The sequence below is a fragment of the Scyliorhinus torazame genome, chromosome 14 (assembly GCF_047496885.1).
Source record: "Scyliorhinus torazame isolate Kashiwa2021f chromosome 14, sScyTor2.1, whole genome shotgun sequence".
NCBI classification, from domain to species: domain Eukaryota; kingdom Metazoa; phylum Chordata; class Chondrichthyes; order Carcharhiniformes; family Scyliorhinidae; genus Scyliorhinus; species Scyliorhinus torazame.
In genome coordinates this window covers 126,744,931-126,767,217 of record NC_092720.1, presented here as the reverse complement: position 1 = coordinate 126,767,217, position 22,287 = coordinate 126,744,931, and the positions used below count along the sequence as shown (strand labels likewise).

Genomic DNA, 22,287 nt, shown 5'->3' with positions numbered 1-22,287 from the left:
CATGTTTTGGGGTTGTGAAAAATTGGGAAGATTCTGGGCGGGAGTGTTCGCAGTCTTAGCCAGGATAGTGGAGGAGGGAGTGGACCCGGACCCTTTGGTGGCGATATTTGGGGTTTCAGAGAAGCCGGAGCTCATGGAGAGGAGGAAGGCCGATGTCGTGGCCTTCACCTCTCTGATTGCACGGCGATGAATTGTGCTGGATTGTTGGTCGGGGTCACCACCGGCGGTAGCAGCATGGTTGGGTGACCTGTCCGACTTCCTGCGGTTAGATAAGATAAAGTATGAGTTAAGGGGCTCAGCAGGGGAGTTTGAAAAAAGGTGGGGGATGTTTGTGACCGTGTTTGAGGAGCTGGTCGTCGGGGGGGTGGGGGGGGGGGGGGGGGGGGGGGGGGGGTGATGGGGAGGGGGGGGTGAAAAAGGAGAAAAGTCTGTACAAACTGTATAGTTGATTGTTGGGAAGAATGTTTCCCGGGGTATTTATTTGTTCCAAGCTACCTTGATACAAGTTTGAATAAAATGCGTTTTTTAAAAAAGAATAGAGTCCATTCTGGATGGGATTAGTGGGGTAAGCACCAGGAACGGCCCCACCTCAAATGGCACGCTGATTTTTTTAGCGCCCCAGCAAAGGCAGAGCACACCCGGGCCCAATCCCTGGTGCGGGCAAAATGCAAGCCTGACACCCAATAAGTGCCAGGGTGGCACCCAGGTGGCACTGCCAGGATGCCAGGTGATATTTCCAGGGTGCCAGGCTGGCAATGCCGTGGTGCCAGGCTGGCACTGCCACGGTGCCAGGCTGGCAATGCCGCGGTGTCAGGCTGGTCAGATGATGACCACCCGGGGGCCTCCGGTCACCTGGGAGACCCCCCCCCAGATGCAGTTACGCCTGGTCCCCATTTGTGGGGACCAGTACTGAAGGGCGCCCGGCTGGTTTCTCCCCGGCGAGGCCGGTAGATGCCGGGTGTCCGATAGATCCGGCGTCAGCCTGGCTAAGTGGGTTCTGAAACTCATTTACCCATGCTAGAATGGGTGCCGCCCATTGTCAACGAGATCCAGATCGCAACGTCCCACGAGATGTGGTTACATCTCGCGAGGCATAACAGTTGTCGGAAATCCCGGAGGAGACCTCTCCCTGGATCTACCGGCTGCGCCCCCCCATCTGATTCCGCTGGAACGCGGCCGATAGATCGCACCGTATGTTCTCCCCATGGAGGAGAATTACTACCGAATTCGGGAGCACAAATCACGACGCAATTCAGTGGCCCACGCCATGCAAATTTATGCATGGCGCGGAATAAGAGGGATTCCCGCTACTGGGCTGCCATTTTGAGCGCATGGCTCGAAAGCGAAGTCCCGTGGTCAGCCCTCCCCCCCTCCACTCCCCTCCCCCCACCCCAGGTCAGCCCCTGCATTACAAATCAGCCCTCTACCCCCGGATATTCTGGGTGCCTCCCCTTCCCCCAAGTACGGGAATGACCCGACCTGCTACCCACCCTCCAGGGATCCCCTAAATAGGGAGACCCCCACAGGGACCTCCGAAAGAGTGAGACCCCACATGGGCCCCTAAATAGGGAGACACCCCCAGGGACCCCTAACTAAAGGATCCCCCCAGCAGGAACCGCCTAAACTAGAGGTCCCCCACAGCCACCCCCAGAAAGGAGACCGCTGTCTGAAGCTGGGGAGCAGTCCACACGGGACAGTAACACTCACCTGGAAGCACCATGGGTCTCATCCCTGGAAAGAGAACATCTGTGACCTGTGTTGAAACCCCTCAGATCCTTTAGCAGCAAGCCATTCATTTATTTTTGGTAGTAGGCTGTGATTGACAGCTTCCAACAAAACAGCTGTAGCCTTGCCTCATTGATCTTCTTCACTCTAAGTGCTGTAACCACAATGTTTACAAACATCAACCACATCAAAGAGAGGTATTTCAATCACGTTCCTTCACGCTTTTGATTTTGGAGTGCTGGGCTGGAAATTGACAGCACTCAACTCTCTTTGATGTGGTTGATGTTTGTAAACATTGTAGTTACTGCACTTAAGAGTGAAGAAAATGAATTGAGCAAAAGCTCACAGCTGTTTTGTTGAAGCTGTCAATCACAGCCCACTACCAGAAATAAATAAATGGCTTGCTGCTAAAAGATCTGAGGGGTTTAAACACAGGTCACAGTTGTTCTCTTTGCAGGAATGGACACATGGTGCTTCCAGGTGAGTGCTACAGCTGTAATGTTTTTCACTGCCCCTGACTGAACGGCCCTGTAGCTTCTGGAGAGGGATTTATTTTCTTAGGGGTCTGTGAGAGGATCCCTTTAGTTCGGGGGTCACTGTGATGGGCGTACCCCTAGTTAGCGGATCCCGTGGAGGGGGTGGGTCCCTTTAGTTAGGAGATCTCTGTGGGGGTGTCCCTATCTAGGGGCCTCTGTGGGGTGTTAGTTAGGGAGTCTCTTTGGGGGGGTTCTCTACTTAGTGGGTCTCTGGGGAGGGTTCCTTTTGTTAGGGGTTCCCTGGGGGTGGGGGGGTCTCCATATTTAGGCAGTCTCCCGGTAATCCTGTGTCCTGCTTCACAGAAGTCTCCTGGCCTTTTAAGCCTTTCCAGCACGTCTTTGTTTTTATTTAAATGTTGAATTAGTTTCAAAACTGCAATTGTAAATTGGGAACCGCAGACATTCAGTTGTCAATTGTCGATTTGCATTGTGGTGATTGCACCTCTTTTCGGACGGGTTAATTTGTTTGGGGGGTTTTCATTTCAGGAGCGCCCCAGTGCCGAGTTTGCTGCTGTGGCTCCCATGATGACGAAGAATCCAATCACTGGGGTGGAGGAGCCGTACTTTCCAGGGAAGGACAGGGTACAGCGAGTTATCGCAAGCTTCATGGTGGTTCTGCTCCTGGTAGGAAGGTCACTCATTATATACGACGCACATTCTTTGCCATTCCTTGTTAACTTGGTCTGTTTCTTCTCTGCTTCAGTCCGGTCATAGAGTATTTACAGCTCAGAAGGAGGCCCTTCGGCCTATCATGTCTCCACTGGCCATCAAAAACCTCTCTATTCTTTTTTGTTTTAAATATATATATATTTTAAATTTTAGCGTAACCAATTCTTTATTTTCCAATTCAGGGGCAATTTAGCGTGGTCAATCCCCCTACCCTGCACATCTTTGGGTTGTGGGGGTGAGACCCACGCAGACACGGGGAGAATGTGCGAACTCCACACGGACAGTGACCCGGGATCGAACCTGGGTCCTCAGTGCCGCAAGGCAGCAGTGCTAACCACTGTGCCACCGTGCTGCCCCTTTAAAAAACTATTTTTATTAAGGCATTTATATAACATTAAACTCAAACCATCACAAGAATAAGAACAAAGAGGAATCTCATACAAAAAAAAACTACCCGAACGCCCCGATTCCCTGCCATTCTGCTCCTCCCGACCTGCCCCCCCTATTATAACCACATTATCGCCCTCACCCACATCGCCACCCCCGAAACCCCACATCCAACCCCCCTGGTGCAAATCTATGGGCGCAATTCTCCCATCGGGAGTCTAAGTGCCGACGCCGGAGTGAAAACCGGAGTGTTTCAGTCCGGCATCGGAGGCCGCTCCCAGCCCCCTATTCTCCCGCCCCCGGGGGGCTAGCAGCAGCGTCGCGTCATTTACGCGCGCCGGGCATTGGCGCCACGTAAAAGCGGCGCCGCGTAAATGACGCGGCCGGCGCCGCGTAACTGGCGTCACCCCCCCGCGCATGCGCGGTTGCCGTCCTCCCCGAGGCCGCCCCGCAAGAAGATGTCGGATGGATCTTGCGGGGCGGCGGAACAAAGGAGGTCCTCCTTCAGAGAGGCCGGCCCGCCGATCGGTGGGCACCGATCGTGGGCCAGACCCCATTTGAGGCCCCCCCCCTCCCCACAGGTACCCCCCCCCCCCCCCAGCATTCCCACGCTGTTCCCGCCGGCAGCGACCAGGTGTGGACGTCACGGGCGGGAGCCCGTCGTATTGGGCAGGCCGCTCGGCCCATCCGGGATGGAGAATCGCCGCTCGCCCGTTACAAACGGCGAGCGGTGATTCCCGCCGCGCCGGTTTGGGGGGGGGGGGTGGGAGAATCGTGTGCGGGTGCCGGGGCCGGGACACGCGCGGCGCCCCGGCGATTCTCCCACCCGGCGTGGGGGGGGGGGGAGAATTCCGCCCATGATTACCGCCAATTGGTGCCCGTACCATGCACCTTCCAACCTCAAAAGCTGCCGCCACTGTCCCCACACCCGCAGGGCCGCCACCACTGGGCTCGTGGGGCACCTGGCCGGCGAGGGCGGCAGAGGCCCCCAGACTCATACCTCTGCAAAAGGCTGCCTCCAACCGCCCCCATGCCGACCCTCCCCCACTATTCACTTCCTCACCCACCATAGCGATTTTCGTTGCCCATTAATAATTCATCATGTTCAGCAAGGCCAGCCCGCCCCCCCCCCCACCCCAGCCCCCCCCCCCCCCCCCCCCCCCACTCAGCAGGATCTTCTTAACCCGTGGGGATTTCTCCGCCCACACAAACCCCCAAGCTCAACAAATTAACTTTCCTCAAGAATGATTTGGGGACAAGGATAGGGCGGTTCTGCAAAACAAATAAATATCTCGGCAGCACCGTAATTTTCACTGTCTGCCTCCGCCCCGCCAGAGATAGCGGCAGCGCATCCCACGTCTTGAAATCCCCTGCTCATCTGTTCCACCAACCGCAACGGATTCAATTTGTGAAGTTACTCCCATCCCCGCGCCACCTGAATGCCCAAATATCTGAAACTCGCCCCCCGCCATCTTAAAAGGCAGTTCACCCAACCTCCTCTCCTGCTCCCTGACCTCGATCGTGAAGACCTCACGCTTCCCCATGTTTAGCTTGTATCCGAAAAACTGGCCAAACTCCTCTAAAATACCCATAATTCCCCTGATTCCTCCCAGTGGGTCTGAAATATAAAACAGGTCGTCTGCATATAGTGAGACCCTGTGTTCAACGCCCCCCCCCCCCCCCCCCCCGCACAACCCCTCTCCAACTCCTTGACGCTCTAAGCGCCATGGCCAATGGCTCTATTGCCAAGGCAATACAGTCCTCAATCTGTGAGGCCAAGATCTTTGCCAACAATTTGGCGTCCACATTTAACAACAAAATCGGAAGGTAGGATCCACACTGCTCTGGATCTTTATCCTTCTTTAATATTAGGGAAATGGATGCCTGCGATAATGTAGGGCAGCACGGTAGCCTTGTGGATAGCGCAATTGCTTCACAGCTCCAGGGTCCCAGGTTCGATTCTGGCTTGGGTCACTGTCTGTGCGGAGTCTGCACGTTCTCCCCGTGTCTGCGTGGGTTTCCTCCGGGTGCTCCGGTTTCCTCCCACAGTCCAAAGATGTGCAGGTTAGGTGGATTGGCCATGATTAAAAAATTGCCCTTAGTGTCCAAAATTGCCCTTAGTGTTGGGTGGGGTTACTGGGTTGTGGGGATAGGGTGGAGGTGTTGACATTCGGTGGGGTGCTCTTTCCAAGAGCCGGTGCAGACTCGATGGGCCGAATGGCCTCCTTCTGCACTGTAAATTCTATGATAAATTAGTGGGGAGCTCCCCTTATCCCTCGCCTCATTAGATGCCCTCACTAGCAGAGGCCCCAGATCCCCAGCAAACTTCTCATAAGATTCTATAGGGAACCCAACTGGCCTCATCGCCCCCATGCCCTCCAGCACCTTAACCAGTCCAATGGGGGCCTCCACCAAGTCCTCCTCCACCCTGGGGAACTCCAACCCATCCAAAAACTGCCGCATTCCGTCCCCTTCAGCTGGGATCTCCGATTCGTAGAGCCTCCTATAAAACCCGATTCACCCCCACCAGGTCCAGCACCCCCCCTTCCCCTCCCGTCTTCACATTTCTGATCTCCCTCGCCGCCACCTGTTTCCTAAGTTGGTGGGCTAGCATCCTCCTCGCCTTCTCCCCATACTCATGCACTGCCCCTCTGACCCTCCGCAACTGCCCCACTGCCTTCCCCGCTGACACCAACCCAAATTCCATCTGGAGCTTCTGCCTCTCCTTCAACAATCCCACCTCCGGGCCTCTGAATACCTCCGATCCACCCACAGGATCACGTCCACCAGCCTTGCCATCTCTGCTCGCTCCACCTTTTCCCGGTGCGGCCAGATCAATATAAACTCCCCCCTGATCTCTGCCTCGAGCATCTCCCATAACGTTGGGGTAGAAATCTCATCTGTATTGTTCATTCCACATGCTCCCGAATGGAGACACTCACCCGCTCACTCATCTACTCATCTGCTACGCCCAGCCTCCACTGCGGGTGCTGCCCCTCCCGATCACTTGCAAGTCCACCCAGTACGGCACGTGGTCTGAAACCACGATCGCTGAGTGCCCCTGTTCGACAACCCCTGCCAGCAGCATCTTGACCACCACAAAATGATCAATCCGAGAGTACACCCTGTGCACATCGGAGAACTACGAGAACTTCTTCCCCCTCGGCCACCCAAACCTCCGTGGATCTACACCCACATGCGCTTCATGAATCCCTTCAGTTCTTTCGCCACCGCCGACATCCTCCCCGACCTTGGGCTCAAACGGTCTGACCCTGGTTCAATGTCGTGTTCAAATGCCCTCCCATGATCAGCTGGTGCGAGTCCAGTTCCGGGATCTTCCCCAGCACCCACATCATGACCTCCACATCGTCCCAGTTTGGGGCATAGGCATTCACCAAGGCCCCTGGCATCCCCTCCAGCTTCCCGCTCACCATCACGAACCTTCCTCCCAAATCCGCCACAATATTCCCCACCTCAAATGCCACCTGTTTGTTTATCAGCACCTCCACCCCCCGCGTCTTCATATCTAACCCTCGTCCTCCTTCAAGCTCCCCAAATGCACAAACACACGCAACCGTTTCACTGGCCCATTCAGCCCTCTTACATTCCATGTGACCAACCTGGTCGGGGGTCAACCCCCCCCCCCCGATCGACCATATCCCTTGGGCCAGCCCCTGGCATGTGTCACGCGGCCCTCCAGGCCCACCCTCGGATGTATTCCTTCACCACCTCCCGTCTTGCTGCACAGCAGCAGCTGCCCCCACATTCCCCTCTCCCGAAAGCAAAACAACAATCCCATCCCCCTCTGTTACACTAACCACCTGCTCACCCCACCCTCACTGCACTCCCATTAACTAGCCCATCCAGGTAGCCTGGCAGCCCCGACCCATGGCGCCTCAGCCTCCTGCCCCCCCCCCCCCCCCCTGCCCCCCGGCTGATTACCCTCCTCCCATCCCGGCTCACTCACCTCGCAAGCAACAATGAAACAAGAAAAAAAGGTGCACTCTACTCTATCTATGTCCCTCATAATTTTGGTGCTTTGGTGTTTTAAGAGCTGATTGTTTAGTGAAAAGGGAATAAAAAAAATAAATTTAGAGCGCCCAGTTTTTTCCCCCCAATTTAGCGTGGCCAATTCACCTATCTATGATAATCTATGATAATCTGCACATCGTTTTGGGTTTTGGGGGTGAGACCCACGCAGACACAGGGAGAATGTGCAAACTCCACAGTGACCCGGAACTGGGATCGAAGCGGGGTCCTCAGCGCCGTGAGGCAGCAGAGCTAGCTTCTGAGCCACCGTGCTGCCCCTGGTTAGAAGGGACTTTTCTCTGTATTCATTCTGGGTCATCAAGTTCACAGTTACAGAAAGGAGAAATAAAGCAGAATTAGCCATTCCCAATCCTTAAAGAAAAAGTGGGCTGCATTCTCCGCAGCCCCGCACCAAAACCGCGTTCCTTGGGGGGGTCAATTGGCTGAAAGGCCTCCTTCTGCATTATAGGGATCCAATGAAAACTGTCTTTGGGCAGGGCACACATGGAATAAAGTATATATATGTATATATATATATATACACACATACAATATATATGTACTCATTAAGAATTTATAAATAAATATACATATACACACAACATATGTATATATATATGAAAATTAAATGAAGGGAAATACTTGCATTTGAATAGTACAGTTAATAATTAAACAGTTATGCCTGTAGCATTGACTAACAGGGTCTGGGTATCACTGACCCCAAGGCTGAGCTGCCATATGCTTACTCTGATTTCTTTCCTGCAGGTTGCAGTGGTGCTCATCTTCCTGATTTCCGTCATTCTGTACCGAACCATAATTAGCATCCTCATATATAAGACAGGAAACACCATCGCCATGGCAACAGTGAGTAGGTTACTTCCCGGTGCAAAGATAAGGAGAGAACCTGCATTTCTGTCGTGCCTGTGACATCCTCAGGACACGCCCAGAGCGGTGACCTCGTGGTATTGTCGCTAGATTAGCAATTCAGAGACCCGGGGTAATGCTCTGGGGTCCAGGGTTCAAATCCCACCATGCCAGATGGTGAAATTTTAATTCAATAAAAGTCTTGAATTAAAAGTCTAACGATGACCGTGAAACCTTTGCCGATTGTTGTAAAAACCCATCTGGTTCACTAATGTTCTTCAGGGAAGGAATTCTGCTGTCCTTACCCGGTCTGGCCTACATGTGACTCCAGACCCACACAGCGATGCGGTTGACTCTTAACTACCCCCCTCTGAAATGGCCTAGCAAGCCACTCAGTTCAAAGGCAGTTAGGGATGGGCAACAAATGCTGGTCCAGCCCAGCGATGCCCACATCCCAAAACCGAATAAAATAAAAACTAGAGGGCCAACGGAGCACACAGAAGTGCAGACACTGTTGTAACGCAATAGCCAATTGGTGCATAGCAAGCTCCCACAGCAATGACCAGATAATGTGGTTCAAGTATTGGTTGAGGGTAAACTTTGGCCAATCCACTAGTCCCCCTGCCTTTCTGTTACAACCAATTGAGAGAACTGATGGAAACCTTTCTTTAATATAATCATGTTATACAGTATTCAAAACACAATGCTGTGGAAACAGGCCATTTGGCCCATTGAGTCCATGCTAGCTCTGTAATAATTGGTCCTATTTCTCAGCTATGTCCCTGTAGTCTTTCAAGTTAATTTTCCCTTAAGTGCCCATCCAATTGCCTTTTGAAATCATTCATCATCTCTGCATCCACCACCCTCATCAGCAGCAAGTTCCAGGTCATTACCAATCCCCTTTGCTCCAACAATCTCCCCAACCTAACTTTGTCATTAAAATCCCTCAATCCCAGGAACCATTCGGGTAAATCTCTTCTGCGCCCTCTCAAGGACCCTCAGGTCCTTCCTAAAATGTGGTGACCAGAATTGTAGTTGGGCCTAACCAGAGCTTTATAAAGGTTCAGCACAGGGCCAGAAGTCACATATGGAATGGCCATTCAACTCAACGGCAACAGAGTCTCCAGGCACAAAACCTGCAGTCGCACAACAACTGTCAGCTCGCAGGCAAAACATCACTGTTGCAAATCCCACAGTCCGAGCAGCCACAGAACAATCTTCCAAACACTTCTCCGCACTCACGACCAGAATGACGTTCCAAAAGGGCAGCGGCAAAACTCGAAAGCGGGCACCCCCAGTGGACCACTCTGCCAGCATCAGGAAACAACGGCAGACAGAGACGCCGAAACGCTGCACAACCGTCACCAGAAGTTACTCAGAAGATACCGCATCCGGTACTGCCAGACACTTCAGATTCCAGATCACTCCCAGCGGACATACTTCACAACCCGGCAGCAATACCTTGGCCCGACACTCCCCTTCCATGACATTCCAGGCTACGAAAAAGAAAACAAAATCACCACTAGAAACAAAGTCTGTGCCATAGTCCTCACGTTTAAAACAAATGTTGGGGAGGTAGCTCAGTCGACAGGCAGCATGCCGACAGCTCCAATTCATCATCGTCGCCAGTTTTATAAAGCGAGGGGAGTCCAATGAGTTTCTTAAAAGTCTTTTTATTTTGCAACAGCATTACACACACACACACGGGTTAACTCAGTCCAATGAGCACGGGGAAACAATCATCCCCAGCTGGATGAGTCCGGTGCAGGCTATTACAGGTGAGGAGGAGACAGGGTCAAGGGAAAATGGCGGGAGAAACAGGACCAATCAAAGGGAGGCATCGCTAAGGACCAAGCGGGTGGGAGGAGTTAGGGTCTAGGGCCAATGGGGGAGCAAGGGAGATAGGGCCAATCGGAAGAAGGCAGGATCAAGGGCCAACCAACGGGGAAGAGACAGGGTCAAGGGCTAATCGGTGGGGAGGAGACAGGGTCAAGGGTAAATGGGGGATGTAGAGTCAAGGACCAATCGGGTAAGCCGAGTCACGATCTAGGGCCAATGGGGGAGCAAGGGAGACAGGACCAATCAGAGAGATGCAGGGCCTAAAGCAACTTGGCGAAGATGAGGACTCGATATATTTTAAAATCATAACTTTCTATATTTCCAACCAATATCTCCTTGTATTCAGAAATCTGTGGGTTAAATAGTATCTTCTCCTAGTGTGCAATTTTTATCTAATCTGTATTGTATTCTGTTCTCTCCAGGCTCCAAGGATTGCCAGTATAACGGGATCAATAGTCAACCTCCTGTTTATTCTCGTCATGGCCAAGGTGTATACATCACTGGCCCATTTCCTAACTAAATGGGGTAAGTTCCCTCTTGATGTACATAGCTGATTGTTATAGAGGAACAAACCGGGTCAATCAGATGATCATAGCCTCACTCCAAACCGCGGACCGTGTGGAAATCTGTGAATGCCTTTTAAATTGCAGTCTTTTTGCATGTTGTCAGATTTGGTGTCTTCCAATTCTTTCCTGAGTGTGGTAAACCACTGTTAGTGTATTATATGTATTGTGGTAAACTGTTACTGTACTACATATATTGTGGTAAAACACTGCCTGATGGCTCCGCCTCCCCTCAGGCTCGGTATAAAGGTGGCTGACCTCCGCCCTGCCCCAGTTCGGGATCGGAGGCCAGGAGGCTTTCTGTTTAGCTTATTAAAGCCACAGTTTCGTTAACTACTCGTCTTGTGTTCATTGATGGCACATCAATTTAATAAGCTAAACTTTTAAGATGGATTCATCACTCAAGCCTGATCGCCTGGAGCTGGACCCAAAGGCAGCCCACGCCACTGTGACATTCGACCACTGGCTAAGCTGCTTCAAAGCTTACCTTGGATCCTCCACCGAATACTCAAATACTCAACGCACGGGTGAGCCTGCAAGTTTTCCTTCTTATCAGAGACACCCCCTCGTATACGGAGGCGATAATGCTGCTGAAGAGATGGTATGTGAAGACAGTAAACGAGGTGTACGCCAGGCACCTCCTTGCCACGAGGCGACAACGTCCCGGAGAATCACAAGCTGAACTCCTGCGTGCTTTGCGGGTACTCGGCCGGAACTGTGCTTGCCAGGCGGTATCGGCTACCCAACACACGGAGCTGTTGATCAGGAATGCCTATGTCGTGGGCATTAAATCCAATTACATCTGGCAGCGATTGCTAGAAGGGGGTACACTCGGCCTCCCAGAGACAGTGCAGCTCTCAAACTCGCTGGAGGTGTCTTTCCAGAACATGGAGGCCTACACCTCCGATCACGCGGCACCCTCGTGGATGTCGTGGGCGCCGCCATCACCCGACTCGAGTGCGGCGCAAGCCTGTGCCACGCAGCAGCCCGCCAACGTCGGAAGCCCGAAATGCTACTTTTGCGGCCAGGGTAAGCACACCAGAAACGTTGCCCTGCACGGGAACGCGATTTGCAATGGGTGTGGGAGGAAGGGCCACTTCGCCAAAGTCTGCCAGGCCCGACCTGTCCCTAAAGTTCCTAGGCCCAGCAGCGCTGCCTGTTGTCTGTCGGGACTGCCCTCATCTGCCGCGCCATCCGCCATGTGCGTCCTGTGGGCGGGGCCATCTTCGCTGCCACCAGCCATGTGCGACCCGTGGGGGCCGCCATCTTCGCCTCCATCTTTGATTCCACCTGCCACGCGTGACCCATGGGGGCCGCCATCTGTGGCGCCACCTTCGATGCCACCCGCCATCCGTGACCCATGGGGGCCGCCATTTTGGAACCACTCCACCACCACCCGGGACCCCTGCTCACCCGGTCGTACGCTGGCCACCGTTGCCTCCGACCAACCCACCCACCACCTTCCAAAGCTCGCCTCCATCACACTCGACCAGTCTCGACCTCATCATCTCACGAAATCCACGATGACCGTCCGGATCAACGGGCACGAGACGGCCTGCCTCTTCGACTCCGGGAGCACAGACAGCTTTATCCACCAGATACAGTCAGGCGCTGCTCCGTCCCAATTTTACCCACGACCCAGAAAATCTCCCTGGCTTCCGGATCACATTCCGTAGAAATCCGGGGGTACTGTGTAGCGACCCTTTCGGTACAAGGAGTAGAGTAAACTAACTTTAAGCTCCAAGTCCTCCCCCATCTCTGCGCTGCCCTATTACTGGGGCTCGACTTTCAGTGCCACCTCCAAAGCCTTACCTTAAAGTTCAGTGGACCCCTGAGAGGATCAAACTCTCCACCTACAACTACGATATCTTGTACCGACCTGGGAAGCTCAATGAGCCCCCAGATGCCCTATCCCGAGGTACATGTGCCAGCGCACAAGTAGACCGACTTCGGGCCCTCCACAATGACCTCTGTCACCCGGAGGTCACCCGTTTTTTTCATTTTATCAAGGCTCGCAACCTACCTTACTCCATCGAGGAGGTCAGGACCGTGACCAGGGACTGCCAGGTCTGCGCGGAGTGCAAACCGCACTTCTATTGACCCGACAGAGCGCACCTGGTAAAGGCCTCTCGCCACTTTGAGCGCCTCAGCATCAACTTCAAAGGGCCCCTCCCCTCCACTGACCACAACGTGTACACCCTCAACATTGTTGACGAGTACTCACGATTCCCCTTTGACATCCCGTGCCCTGACATGACCTCTGCCACTGTCATCAAGGCCCTGCACAATCTCTTCACCTTGTTCGGTTTCCCCATAGCGATCAGGGTTCCTCCTTCATGAGCGACGAGTTGTGTCAGTTCCTGCTCAGCAAGGGCATCGCCTCCAACAGGACGACCAGCTACAACCCCCGGGGAAACGGACAGGTGGAGAGGGAGAACGTGACGGTCTGGATGGCCGTCCTGCTGGCCCTACAGGCTAGAGGTCTCCCAGTCTCCCGCTGGCAGGAGGTCCTTCCCGATGCACTCCACTCCATCCGGTCGCTCCTATGCACTGCCACCAATGAGACCCCTCACGAACGTATGTTTGCCTTCCCCAGGAAGTCCACCTCCGGGGTCTCGCTCCCGTCCTGGCTGACAGTCCCAGGGCCCGTCCTCCTCCGGAAGCATGCGAGGAGTCATGAATCATATCCCCTCGTCGAGAAGGCCTGCTCCTCCATGCCAACCCATAATATGCCAACGTGGCACATCATGACGGGCGGCAGGGCACAGTCTCCCTTCGGGATTTGGCACCTGCAGGTTCCCTAGCGACCATCACCACCACCCCCGACCCTACACCGTCTCTCTCCACCACTACCCGGCTACTTCAAAATTTGGCACCCGTAGGCCCACTGGCGACCATCACCACCACCCCCACCCATACACCGACCCCCTCCCCCCCACCACCGACTCAACTACTGGGCGAAGAAGAAGACAACACGCTCCCGGATGCGCAGGTCTCGACACCAGTGCACACACCACAGCCGGGACTGAGGCGATCACGGCGGAAGGTCAAGGCCCCCGACAGACTCGACCTTTAAGTCCACTTCACCCCCGCTGGACTCTTTTTTTAAAACAGGGGGTGAATGTGGTAAACCACTGTTAGTGTATTATATGGATTGTGGTAAACTGTTGCTGTACTACATGTATTGTGGTAAACCACTGCCTGATGGCTCCACCTCCCCTCGGGCTTGGTATAAAGGTGGCTGACTTCCGGCCCTGCCCCAGTTCGGGATCAGTGACCAGGAGGCTTTCTGTTTAGCTTATTAAAGCCACAGTTTTGTTCACTACTCGTCTTGTGTTAATTGATGGCACATCGCTGAGGTGCCCAGAATTGAACGCAGTGTTCTAAATGGGACCCGACTAGAGCTTTATTCTTGGTTAGGTCACTGATGAAGGTAACTGGAATGGAGGACTGGCCTTCCTTTGATCCTGAAGATCAGGAGAAGGCCCATAAAATCCAAACATTGTCCCTTTTTCAAGGATGAACCCACTAAAGCTATCATCTCACCATATCCTTCACTATACAAATAATGTACCACCTCCTGTAGGGTGAGGTAACCGATTGCGAAAAAGTAAACCTTTGAGAGCCAGATTTGCTGCCAACTATCCTCAACGTGCTATCAGAAGCGAGAGAGCTTTTCCTTGGAGCAAAAGACAACTTAAGTGTCTCTGCAACCCCACACAGATACCCTACCTAATGGTGGCTGTAGAAATGCTGGACAGAGAGGAGAGTGGTCCAGAGTAGCTGGGTCTCGTTTCTTTTTTTTAAATGTTTTTATTGAGTCTTCAGAATTTCACATCCAACAATTTATAAATTACAAAACCACGCCAAAAACCAACACATATATTCAGAAGCAAGTATCTTCACTACAACTGTGACCGTGACCATTCAGTCAGCATACATATTTTACATGCCCCAATATGGCGGCCAAAACACGTATTTCCAAGCATTTATTCACTGTTTGGTTTGGGCCTTAGCTTGCCCTCGGACTGGTCCCTTGCGTCTTCGTCCCTCCTGCTTGCTCCTCACATTCTTTTTGCGTGTCTTCGCCTCGCTCTCCTGTTCCTCCCCCGCTTAGCTCTCCCCCTGTCTTTTTCTTCTCTCTCCCGTGGCTCGCCTATATCCGCCCCCCCCCCCCCCCCCCCCCATTCCCCCCCCCCATCCCCAAGAGGTTGCTGGCCACAAACAGGTCTTGGAAGGCTTCTTCCGACCCTCAGATGGTGAATTTTATTTTCTCCAGCTTGAGAAATTCCGCCAGGTCGGACAGCCAGTCTGCATCCTTAGGTGGTGCTGCCGATCGCCAGCTGAGCAGCATTCTCCGGTGGCCGATCAGGGAGGCAAAGGCAAGGGCGTCAGCATCCTCTCCCCAGTTAGACCTCTGACTGATCTGATACCCCGAAGACTGCCACATTTGGGCATGGCTCCACCTTCACTCCCACAACCCTGGGCATGGCCTCAAAGAGGGTCACCCAGTACCCGACAAGTCTGGGACATGCCCAGAACATGTGGGGGTGGTTGGCCAGGCCTCACTGGCACTTCACATTTGTCTTCCACCTCCGGAAAGAACCCACTCATTGGGGTTCTGGTTAGGTGTGTCCTGTGCACCTCCTTCAGCTGCATTGGCTCAGCCTGAAGGTTCAGTTTCCCCCTGTGCAGTGCTTCGATTCAGAGTCCGTCCCACTATCTCTATGCCCAGTTCCTCCTCCCATTTTTTCCTTGTCTCATCCAGGGATCAGCGTACCTCCTCCAACAGTCGCCCGTACAAGTCCTCACAGTTTACCTTCCCTTGGTTGCCCACGTCAGTAGTTCTACTAATGAATATCCTGGTATTTGGGTGTGCATTGTTGTTTCCTTGCAGAGGATGTTTTGACCTGAATGCATCTCCAGTCATTTCCTCTTGGTAACTGGAACCTCTCTGTGAGTTCCCCCAGGGCCGCTATTCTGTCGTCTGTGCACATGTCCCTGACCATCAGAGTCCCGTCGTCCTGTCTCCATCTTTTGAAGATGCTAAGGTCGAAAGTGAGGCAGTTTTGCCCGCGTAAATGTCTCTTTCTTTAAGATGAGTTAACCTTCACTGTTGGCGCGGTTGTTGCTGCCTTCCCAGCCCGTGCCCGCGCACAAACCCATCAGTCTTGGCCAGCGTGGTGAAGTAGCAGTCCTTCCCCTGGAAGGTTACCCACAGTTTGGCCGGGTACAGCATCCCGAACTGCATCACACTCTTGTACAGGCCACCTTGGCTGTGTTAAATTCAGCGCGGCTCTTGGTCACGTCTGCCCCAATGTCTTGGCAGACTTGGATTGAATGGCCTTCCCGCAGACAGGACTGAGTATACCTTGCCAAGTTCAGGATCTTCTCCCAATCCTGGTATCGGTGCAGCTTTGCTATTCGGCCGGGGTGACCTGTGGACTCTGTCTATCTCCGGGGGTTTGGGGAAGCTCTCCCTTCCGACCAGATTACCCAGTATCTGGGCCACATATTTTGTGGGGTTCCTGCCCTTGATGCCCTCTGGCAGGCCCACGACACAGAGATTCTGGTGGCGCGACAGATTCTCCTGGTCCTCGACCTTCCCCTTCAGTGCCCCTCGCGTCACCGCTAACCTTGCCACTGTTTCCAGGGAGGCGATTCGGTCATTCTGGTCGGTCGCCACTTTCTCTGGATCCCTGATTGTTGTTTCCTGTGATTCCAGTCGTCACTCTAATTTCTCCAACGCCACCTTGAAGGGGGCCAGGGTGTCTGTGACCCCCACCTTCACTGTCGCCATCATTTCCAGCTTGATGGCATCTCTGTGTTTCTGGAGCTCCTGAGTCAGGAGGTCCATCCACTCGCTTCTCGGTGGATAGTCCGGCGTGGGTCCCAGCAACCCAGCTCGCTCGGGAATGGCCAGCTCCGACTCGCTCCTCTTGTTCGCTGTTATCCTGGTTCTCCTCTCCAGGCTTTTGCTGGCTCTGTCAAGTTTTGTACTAAATGCCCACTGAGAAGCCATTTTGCAGCTTTGTCCGAAAAGTGCCGTTTTTATGAGTTTACGGAGGAGAGCCACCTTCCTTGCACCCACACAGAACATCCTTCCCCACTGGAAGTCCAACTGGGTCCCCTGTTGATAGGATAAACAATATTGTATATGAGAGAGAGTTGGAGAAGAGGAAGAGAGGCAGGAAATGAATATCGTGTTTATCTTTGTAGCACTTTGGATATTTTAGTCTCTTTGTTCCATCTGTTCCAGAAATGCACAGGACTCAGTCTCAATATGAAGATGCCTTAACCTTCAAGGTGTTTGTTTTCCAGTTCGTCAACTTCTATTCCTCGCCAATCTACATTGCTTTCTTCAAAGGCCGGTAAGCAGCAATTCCCTGTTCAAGCTTTGGCTTGCTGGGATTTGCTTTTGGGTTTTGACACTTGCTGCGATTTGCTTTTGGATTAATCTCACTGGATTATGGCTCTGGGATGCAATGGTTAGCACTGCTGCCTCACGCTGCCAAGGACCCGGATTCGATCCCAGCCCTGGGTCACTGTCCCTATGGAGTTTGCACATTCTCCCCGTGTCTGCGTGCGTCTCACCCCACAACCCAAAAGATGTGCAGGGTAGGTCGATTGGCCACGCTAAATTGCCCCTTTTTTGGAAAAAAAATAATTGGGTATTCTAAATTAATTTTTTTTAAGTGGTTCTGGGATGTTGGTTCATGTTACGAATTGGTTGTTGGATGCCAACCACCCTCTGATGTCTGAATTAAATGTCCATTGAGAAGCCGTTTTGCAGCTTTGTCCTACTGATAATCTGCAGTCTGTCCAATAGTTTCCATAGAACCCTACAATGCAGAAGGAGGCCATTTGGCCCATCGAGTCTGCACCGACCCTCTGAAAGAGCACTCTACCTAGGTCTACTTCCCTGCCCTCATAATAATATTGTCACAAGTAGACTTACATTGCAATGAAGTAACTGTGAAAAGCCCCTAGTCACCACATTCCGGCGCGTATTCGGGTACTTGTGGGAGGAAACCGGAGCACCCGGAGGAAACCCGCGCAGACACGGGGAGAACGTGTAGACTCCGCACAGACAATGACCCAGCGGGGAATCGAACCTGGGACCCTGGCGCTGTGAAGCAACAGTGCTAACCACTGCGCTACCGTGCCGACCATCATTGGCTGAGTACAATCTTTAGACTCAACTTGGTGCCTCTATACGCACCGGCAGAGAACAAGGGAGAGAAGGATAAGAGCATGAAAACATGGACAGGAGAGCATAAGACCAATGGTCGTGGCTTCCACCCAACCCCAGGCCTCGAAGACTGGATACAATGTGCTCAGTGGAACCTCCTCAAGGATGCTTCGCCGTTCATCAAAGTGAGCACCAAAAACCTGCACCACCGAGCCCAGTTCATCATCCAGAACATCATTCGCAACGGCGGTCATCATCCCAGTGCCGGCACCAGCACCGAGGCGTGGGCCCCACTCACCAGCTAAACCGCCACTGCAAACTGGCCCCTACCCCAGCCACCTCCAACCGCCTCAATCAAGTGAGATTCTCTCTGATTCAATTTGGCTCTTCACCATCAAACTCGGACCAGGATCATCCCAGGGACATAGTGCAAGACATATATCCCCAAAAAAGATAATTATGTAATCGGAGTTAGAATAAAATAAAGGATTAAAAGACCAGTGGAGCCAGAGCTCGCGAAAACGCAGCCGCTCCGCTCACATCACGTGAGCCCCCCCCTTTTCTCCTTATTTATTCCATCAAATCCATTCATCATTTTGAACAGCTCCATCAACATCCTCTTAACTTTCTCTTTTCTAATCAAAGCCACAGCTTCTCCTGTCTTTCCACATAAATAAAATCTCTTATCCCTGATACCACTCTGGAATATCTCTCTCTATCTGAAACCTTGACATCCACCCTAAACCATGATGCCCAGATTGAACTAAACATTCCAGCTGAGGTTTAATGAATGTTTTAAGAGCCTCTTTTAATAAGTGCAAGGGTTCCATATACATTTTTCAACAAGTGCCAGGCGATGACTAAGAGATAATCTAACCATCTGCCCTTGACACTCAGTGGTGTTACCGTAACTAAATCCCCCACCATTAACATCTTAGAAATCGCCATTGACCAAAAACTGAACTGGACTAGCCATATAAATGCAGGTCAGAGGCTAGGTATCTTGCAGCGAGTAATTCACCTCTTGACTCCCCAAAGCCAGTCCACCATCTACAAGGTACAAGTCAGGAGGGTGATGGAATACTCCCCATTTGTCGAAATAATTGCAGCTCCAACAACACTCAAGAAGCTCGACACGATCCAGGACAAAGCAGCCCGCTTGATTGGCACTCGTTCCACATACATTCACCCCTGCCACCATTGATGAACAGTGGCAGCCGTGTGTACCATCTACAAGATGCTCTGCAGGAACTCAGCAAGGCTTTTTAGACAGTACCTTCCAAACCCAAGACCACTGCCATCTAGAAGAACAAGGGCAGCAGATACATGGGAACACCGCCACTTGCAAATTCCCCTCCAAGTCACACACCATCCTGACTTGGAAATATATCGGCCGTTCCTTCACTGTCACTGGGTCAGAATTCTGGAACTCCCTTCCTGTCAGCCCAGGGAGCGTACCTACGCCTCATGGACTGCAGCGGTTGAAGAAGGCAGCTCACCATCACCTTCTCGAGGACAGTTAGGGATGGGTAATAAATGCTGGCCTAGAAAGAATTAAAAGAACTTGTGTCCTGCCACCTTCATTTGTGTACGTAGAGGGCCTAGGTCTCTGCGTCCACTGTACAATTATACCATCTCGCCTCATTCCTCCAACCAAAATACATCTCACTTCCTGTTTCCCAGCATTAAGTTTTACCCACCACGTGTGTGTCCATTTGAACAGTCTATCTATGCCGTAAAATCTGTTACCCTCCACCAGTATGTATATGGCAGGCACATTACCATTGTTACGGATGACAGACCACTCTTGGGTCTTTTTAAACCTCAACAGTAAGAATTCAGCATTGAGCGTTAATTCTGTCTGCCTACGAATATACATTAGAGCACCGGCCTGGAGAACATATCTCGAATGCGGGTGCATTTAGTCACCTGCCTTTACCAGAGAGTGAAGCACCTACCCCGGTACCGCAGGAAATTGTCATGGTGATGAATTTCCAAGACATGCTGCCAGGTTTGGTGCAGCAAATCAGTACTGGGCCAGCAGGGATCCGCAGTTGTCCAAAGTGAGGCACAGGACACTAAGAGGTTGGGCCAGTGAGCCAGTTTGTGAAGAGATGAACCATGCTATACAAAAAGGGTGAATTAAGTTGCGATGATCGCATCATACTTTGGGGAGCCAGAGTAGACGTCCTTGTACCAGGAGGGGAGTTGCTCCTAACCGAATTGCACAGTACCCATCGGGTATATCTAAGGATGAAGATGCTTGCCAGCAGTTATGTATGGTGGTCTGGCATTGATATCTACATTGAGAGTCTGGTGAAGTGCTGCCAAATGCAACAAAGCTTGCCTGTTACAGCCCCACCGCACCCTTGGGAATGGCCAGTCCGGTGATGGATATGAGTTCATGTTGATTATGTGGGGCCATTCTTGGGCACAATGCTATGCTCCTTCTTGATGCCCATTCAAAATGGATGGAAGTGTTTGGAATAAAGTTGACGATGTCATATGCCACAATTAAGAAATTGCATCACCGTTTTTCCGCCAATGCTACACCGAAGTCACAGTGTCGGAACAGCCTTCACAAATGCTGAATTTCAGAATTTCACCTTCTTGAATGGTATCAAGCACATCAGGACTGCGCCTAACCACCCAGTATCTAACGGACTGGCTGAACGAGGAATCCAAACCTCCAAGTCGGGTCATAAGAAACAGTTAGGGGCGACCCTGGAGACCAGAATCTCACCTTGCCTTCTGGGCTATAGAACCACTCCTACTCTACATCGGGAATGCGGCCCAGCAGAGTGTCTTAGGACCAGACTGAGCCTGGTATTTCCGAATTTGCCAGGGAGGGTAGAGGCCAGTCTGCAGTCAAAAGAAAAATCATGAGTCAGGCAAATCAACAAGCTTGTTTTCAGTGGAGGAAGCCGTGTGTGTCAGAAATTTTGGATGCAGCTCAGTTGGGTCCCAGGAGTTGTATCAAAAACAGGATCTTTGTCTTATGAGGTGGATGTACAAGGAAGAATCATCCGGACACATATAGACCTTTAACAAGGCCAGAGTTGACCTAGCAGCCAGTACTGCCTCCTAAAACCATGTTGCCAGCAGGAAACGCTGTTGACTATCCAAGCAGTGAAGTGAACGAGCCTGTGACTTGCATGTCTGTCGCCCCCATGGAAACAGATGAAGCTGAGTTACCAGTAACTGAGGAGATGCCGGGTACAGTGATTTCTGCAGAAAGCTCCCCAGTGGAAGCACCCCCGACGGAGGAATTACTCCGCTCGACTAGAAAGCAAACTACCTGAAAGACTCAATATATGATGGTCTGATTGCACGTGTCTAATATTCTAATTAATAGGGATTAAGTAACTTTATTGGGGATTAAGTGATTAAGAGGGAGGGATGTGGTATTTGTCGCCTTTATGGGGCGAGCTGTCTGGAGGGTCACATGTCCCAGATACCCAATCAGCGACCGGAGTGGGGATGGGGGGGATTGTATCACCGTAGCAAGCTTGGAGTTCTGTATCAGTTCGATCCTGGAAGCTGACTTACAGCCACAAAGCTGTGAGTCTCTGCGTTGTGGTTATATGAAAATAAAGGTGCAGTTGTCATTTGCTTAACTTGTGAATGGGAAATATTACATGTGTCCGCTGGAAACAGTGAAATTATGCCCTGTCTACCCATCTCCAGGTCATTAATATGTATCAGGAAGTGCAGTGGGTTGACCTTTGGAATCGTCTTCCTGCGGTCTGAAAACCAACATTTAGCATTGCTTCCTGCTTCCTGTCATTGAGTCGACTTTGTGTCCACGCAGCCTCTGTCCCTTTAACCCTATGGACTTCATTTTTGTCAGCAGGTCTGTCACGTGGTAAAAAGGGGGGGCCAGTTTAGCTCAGGTGGCTGGACAGCTGGTTTGTGATGTGGAGCAAGGCCAACAGTGCGGGCTCACTCCCCACTCCGGCTGAGGTTATTGATGAAGGCCCTGCCTTCTTTTTTTTAAAATTTAGAGTACCCAATTCTTTTTTTTTTCCAATTAAGGGGCAATTTAGCGTGGCCAAGCCACCTAACCTGCACACCTTTGGGTTGTGGGGGTGAAGCCCACGCGGACACGGGGAGAATGTGCAAACTCCACATGGACAGTGACCCAGGGCCGGGATTCGAACCTGGGTCCTCAGCGCCGTAGTCCCTGTGCTAACCATCGCGCCACGTGCCGCCCTGGCACTGCCTTCTTAACCTTGCCCCTCGCCTGAGGTGTGACAATCCTCAGGTTAAATCACCTTGGAGCAGAGAAGATTAAAGAGGCAACCTTATCGAGGTGTCCAAAATTCTGAACAATTTTGACAGGGTAAAGAAGGATATTCTGTTTCCACTAGTTGGTATGTCAGTGACTAGGGGTCACAATTGCAAGATGGTCAACAAGAGAGCTAGGTTTGAGATGAGGAGAAAATTCTTTACTCAGTGTTGTTGGGATTTGGAATGCATTTTC

The 22,287-nt window shown here is 52.0% G+C and overlaps 1 protein-coding gene across 1 annotated transcript in view; it reads left to right on the top strand.

Annotated features, from left to right (window-relative positions):
* The window catches only part of LOC140390021 (anoctamin-7-like), a 172,031-nt gene that overhangs the window by 89,924 nt on the left and 59,820 nt on the right, over nucleotides 1-22,287 (top strand). Inside the window, exons 12-15 of the mRNA XM_072474849.1 lie at nucleotides 2,748-2,885; nucleotides 8,112-8,210; nucleotides 10,472-10,574; nucleotides 16,872-16,983. Of these exons, the coding sequence (XP_072330950.1) occupies nucleotides 2,748-2,885; nucleotides 8,112-8,210; nucleotides 10,472-10,574; nucleotides 16,872-16,983 (452 nt within the window). The remainder of the gene's footprint in view (nucleotides 1-2,747; nucleotides 2,886-8,111; nucleotides 8,211-10,471; nucleotides 10,575-16,871; nucleotides 16,984-22,287) is intronic.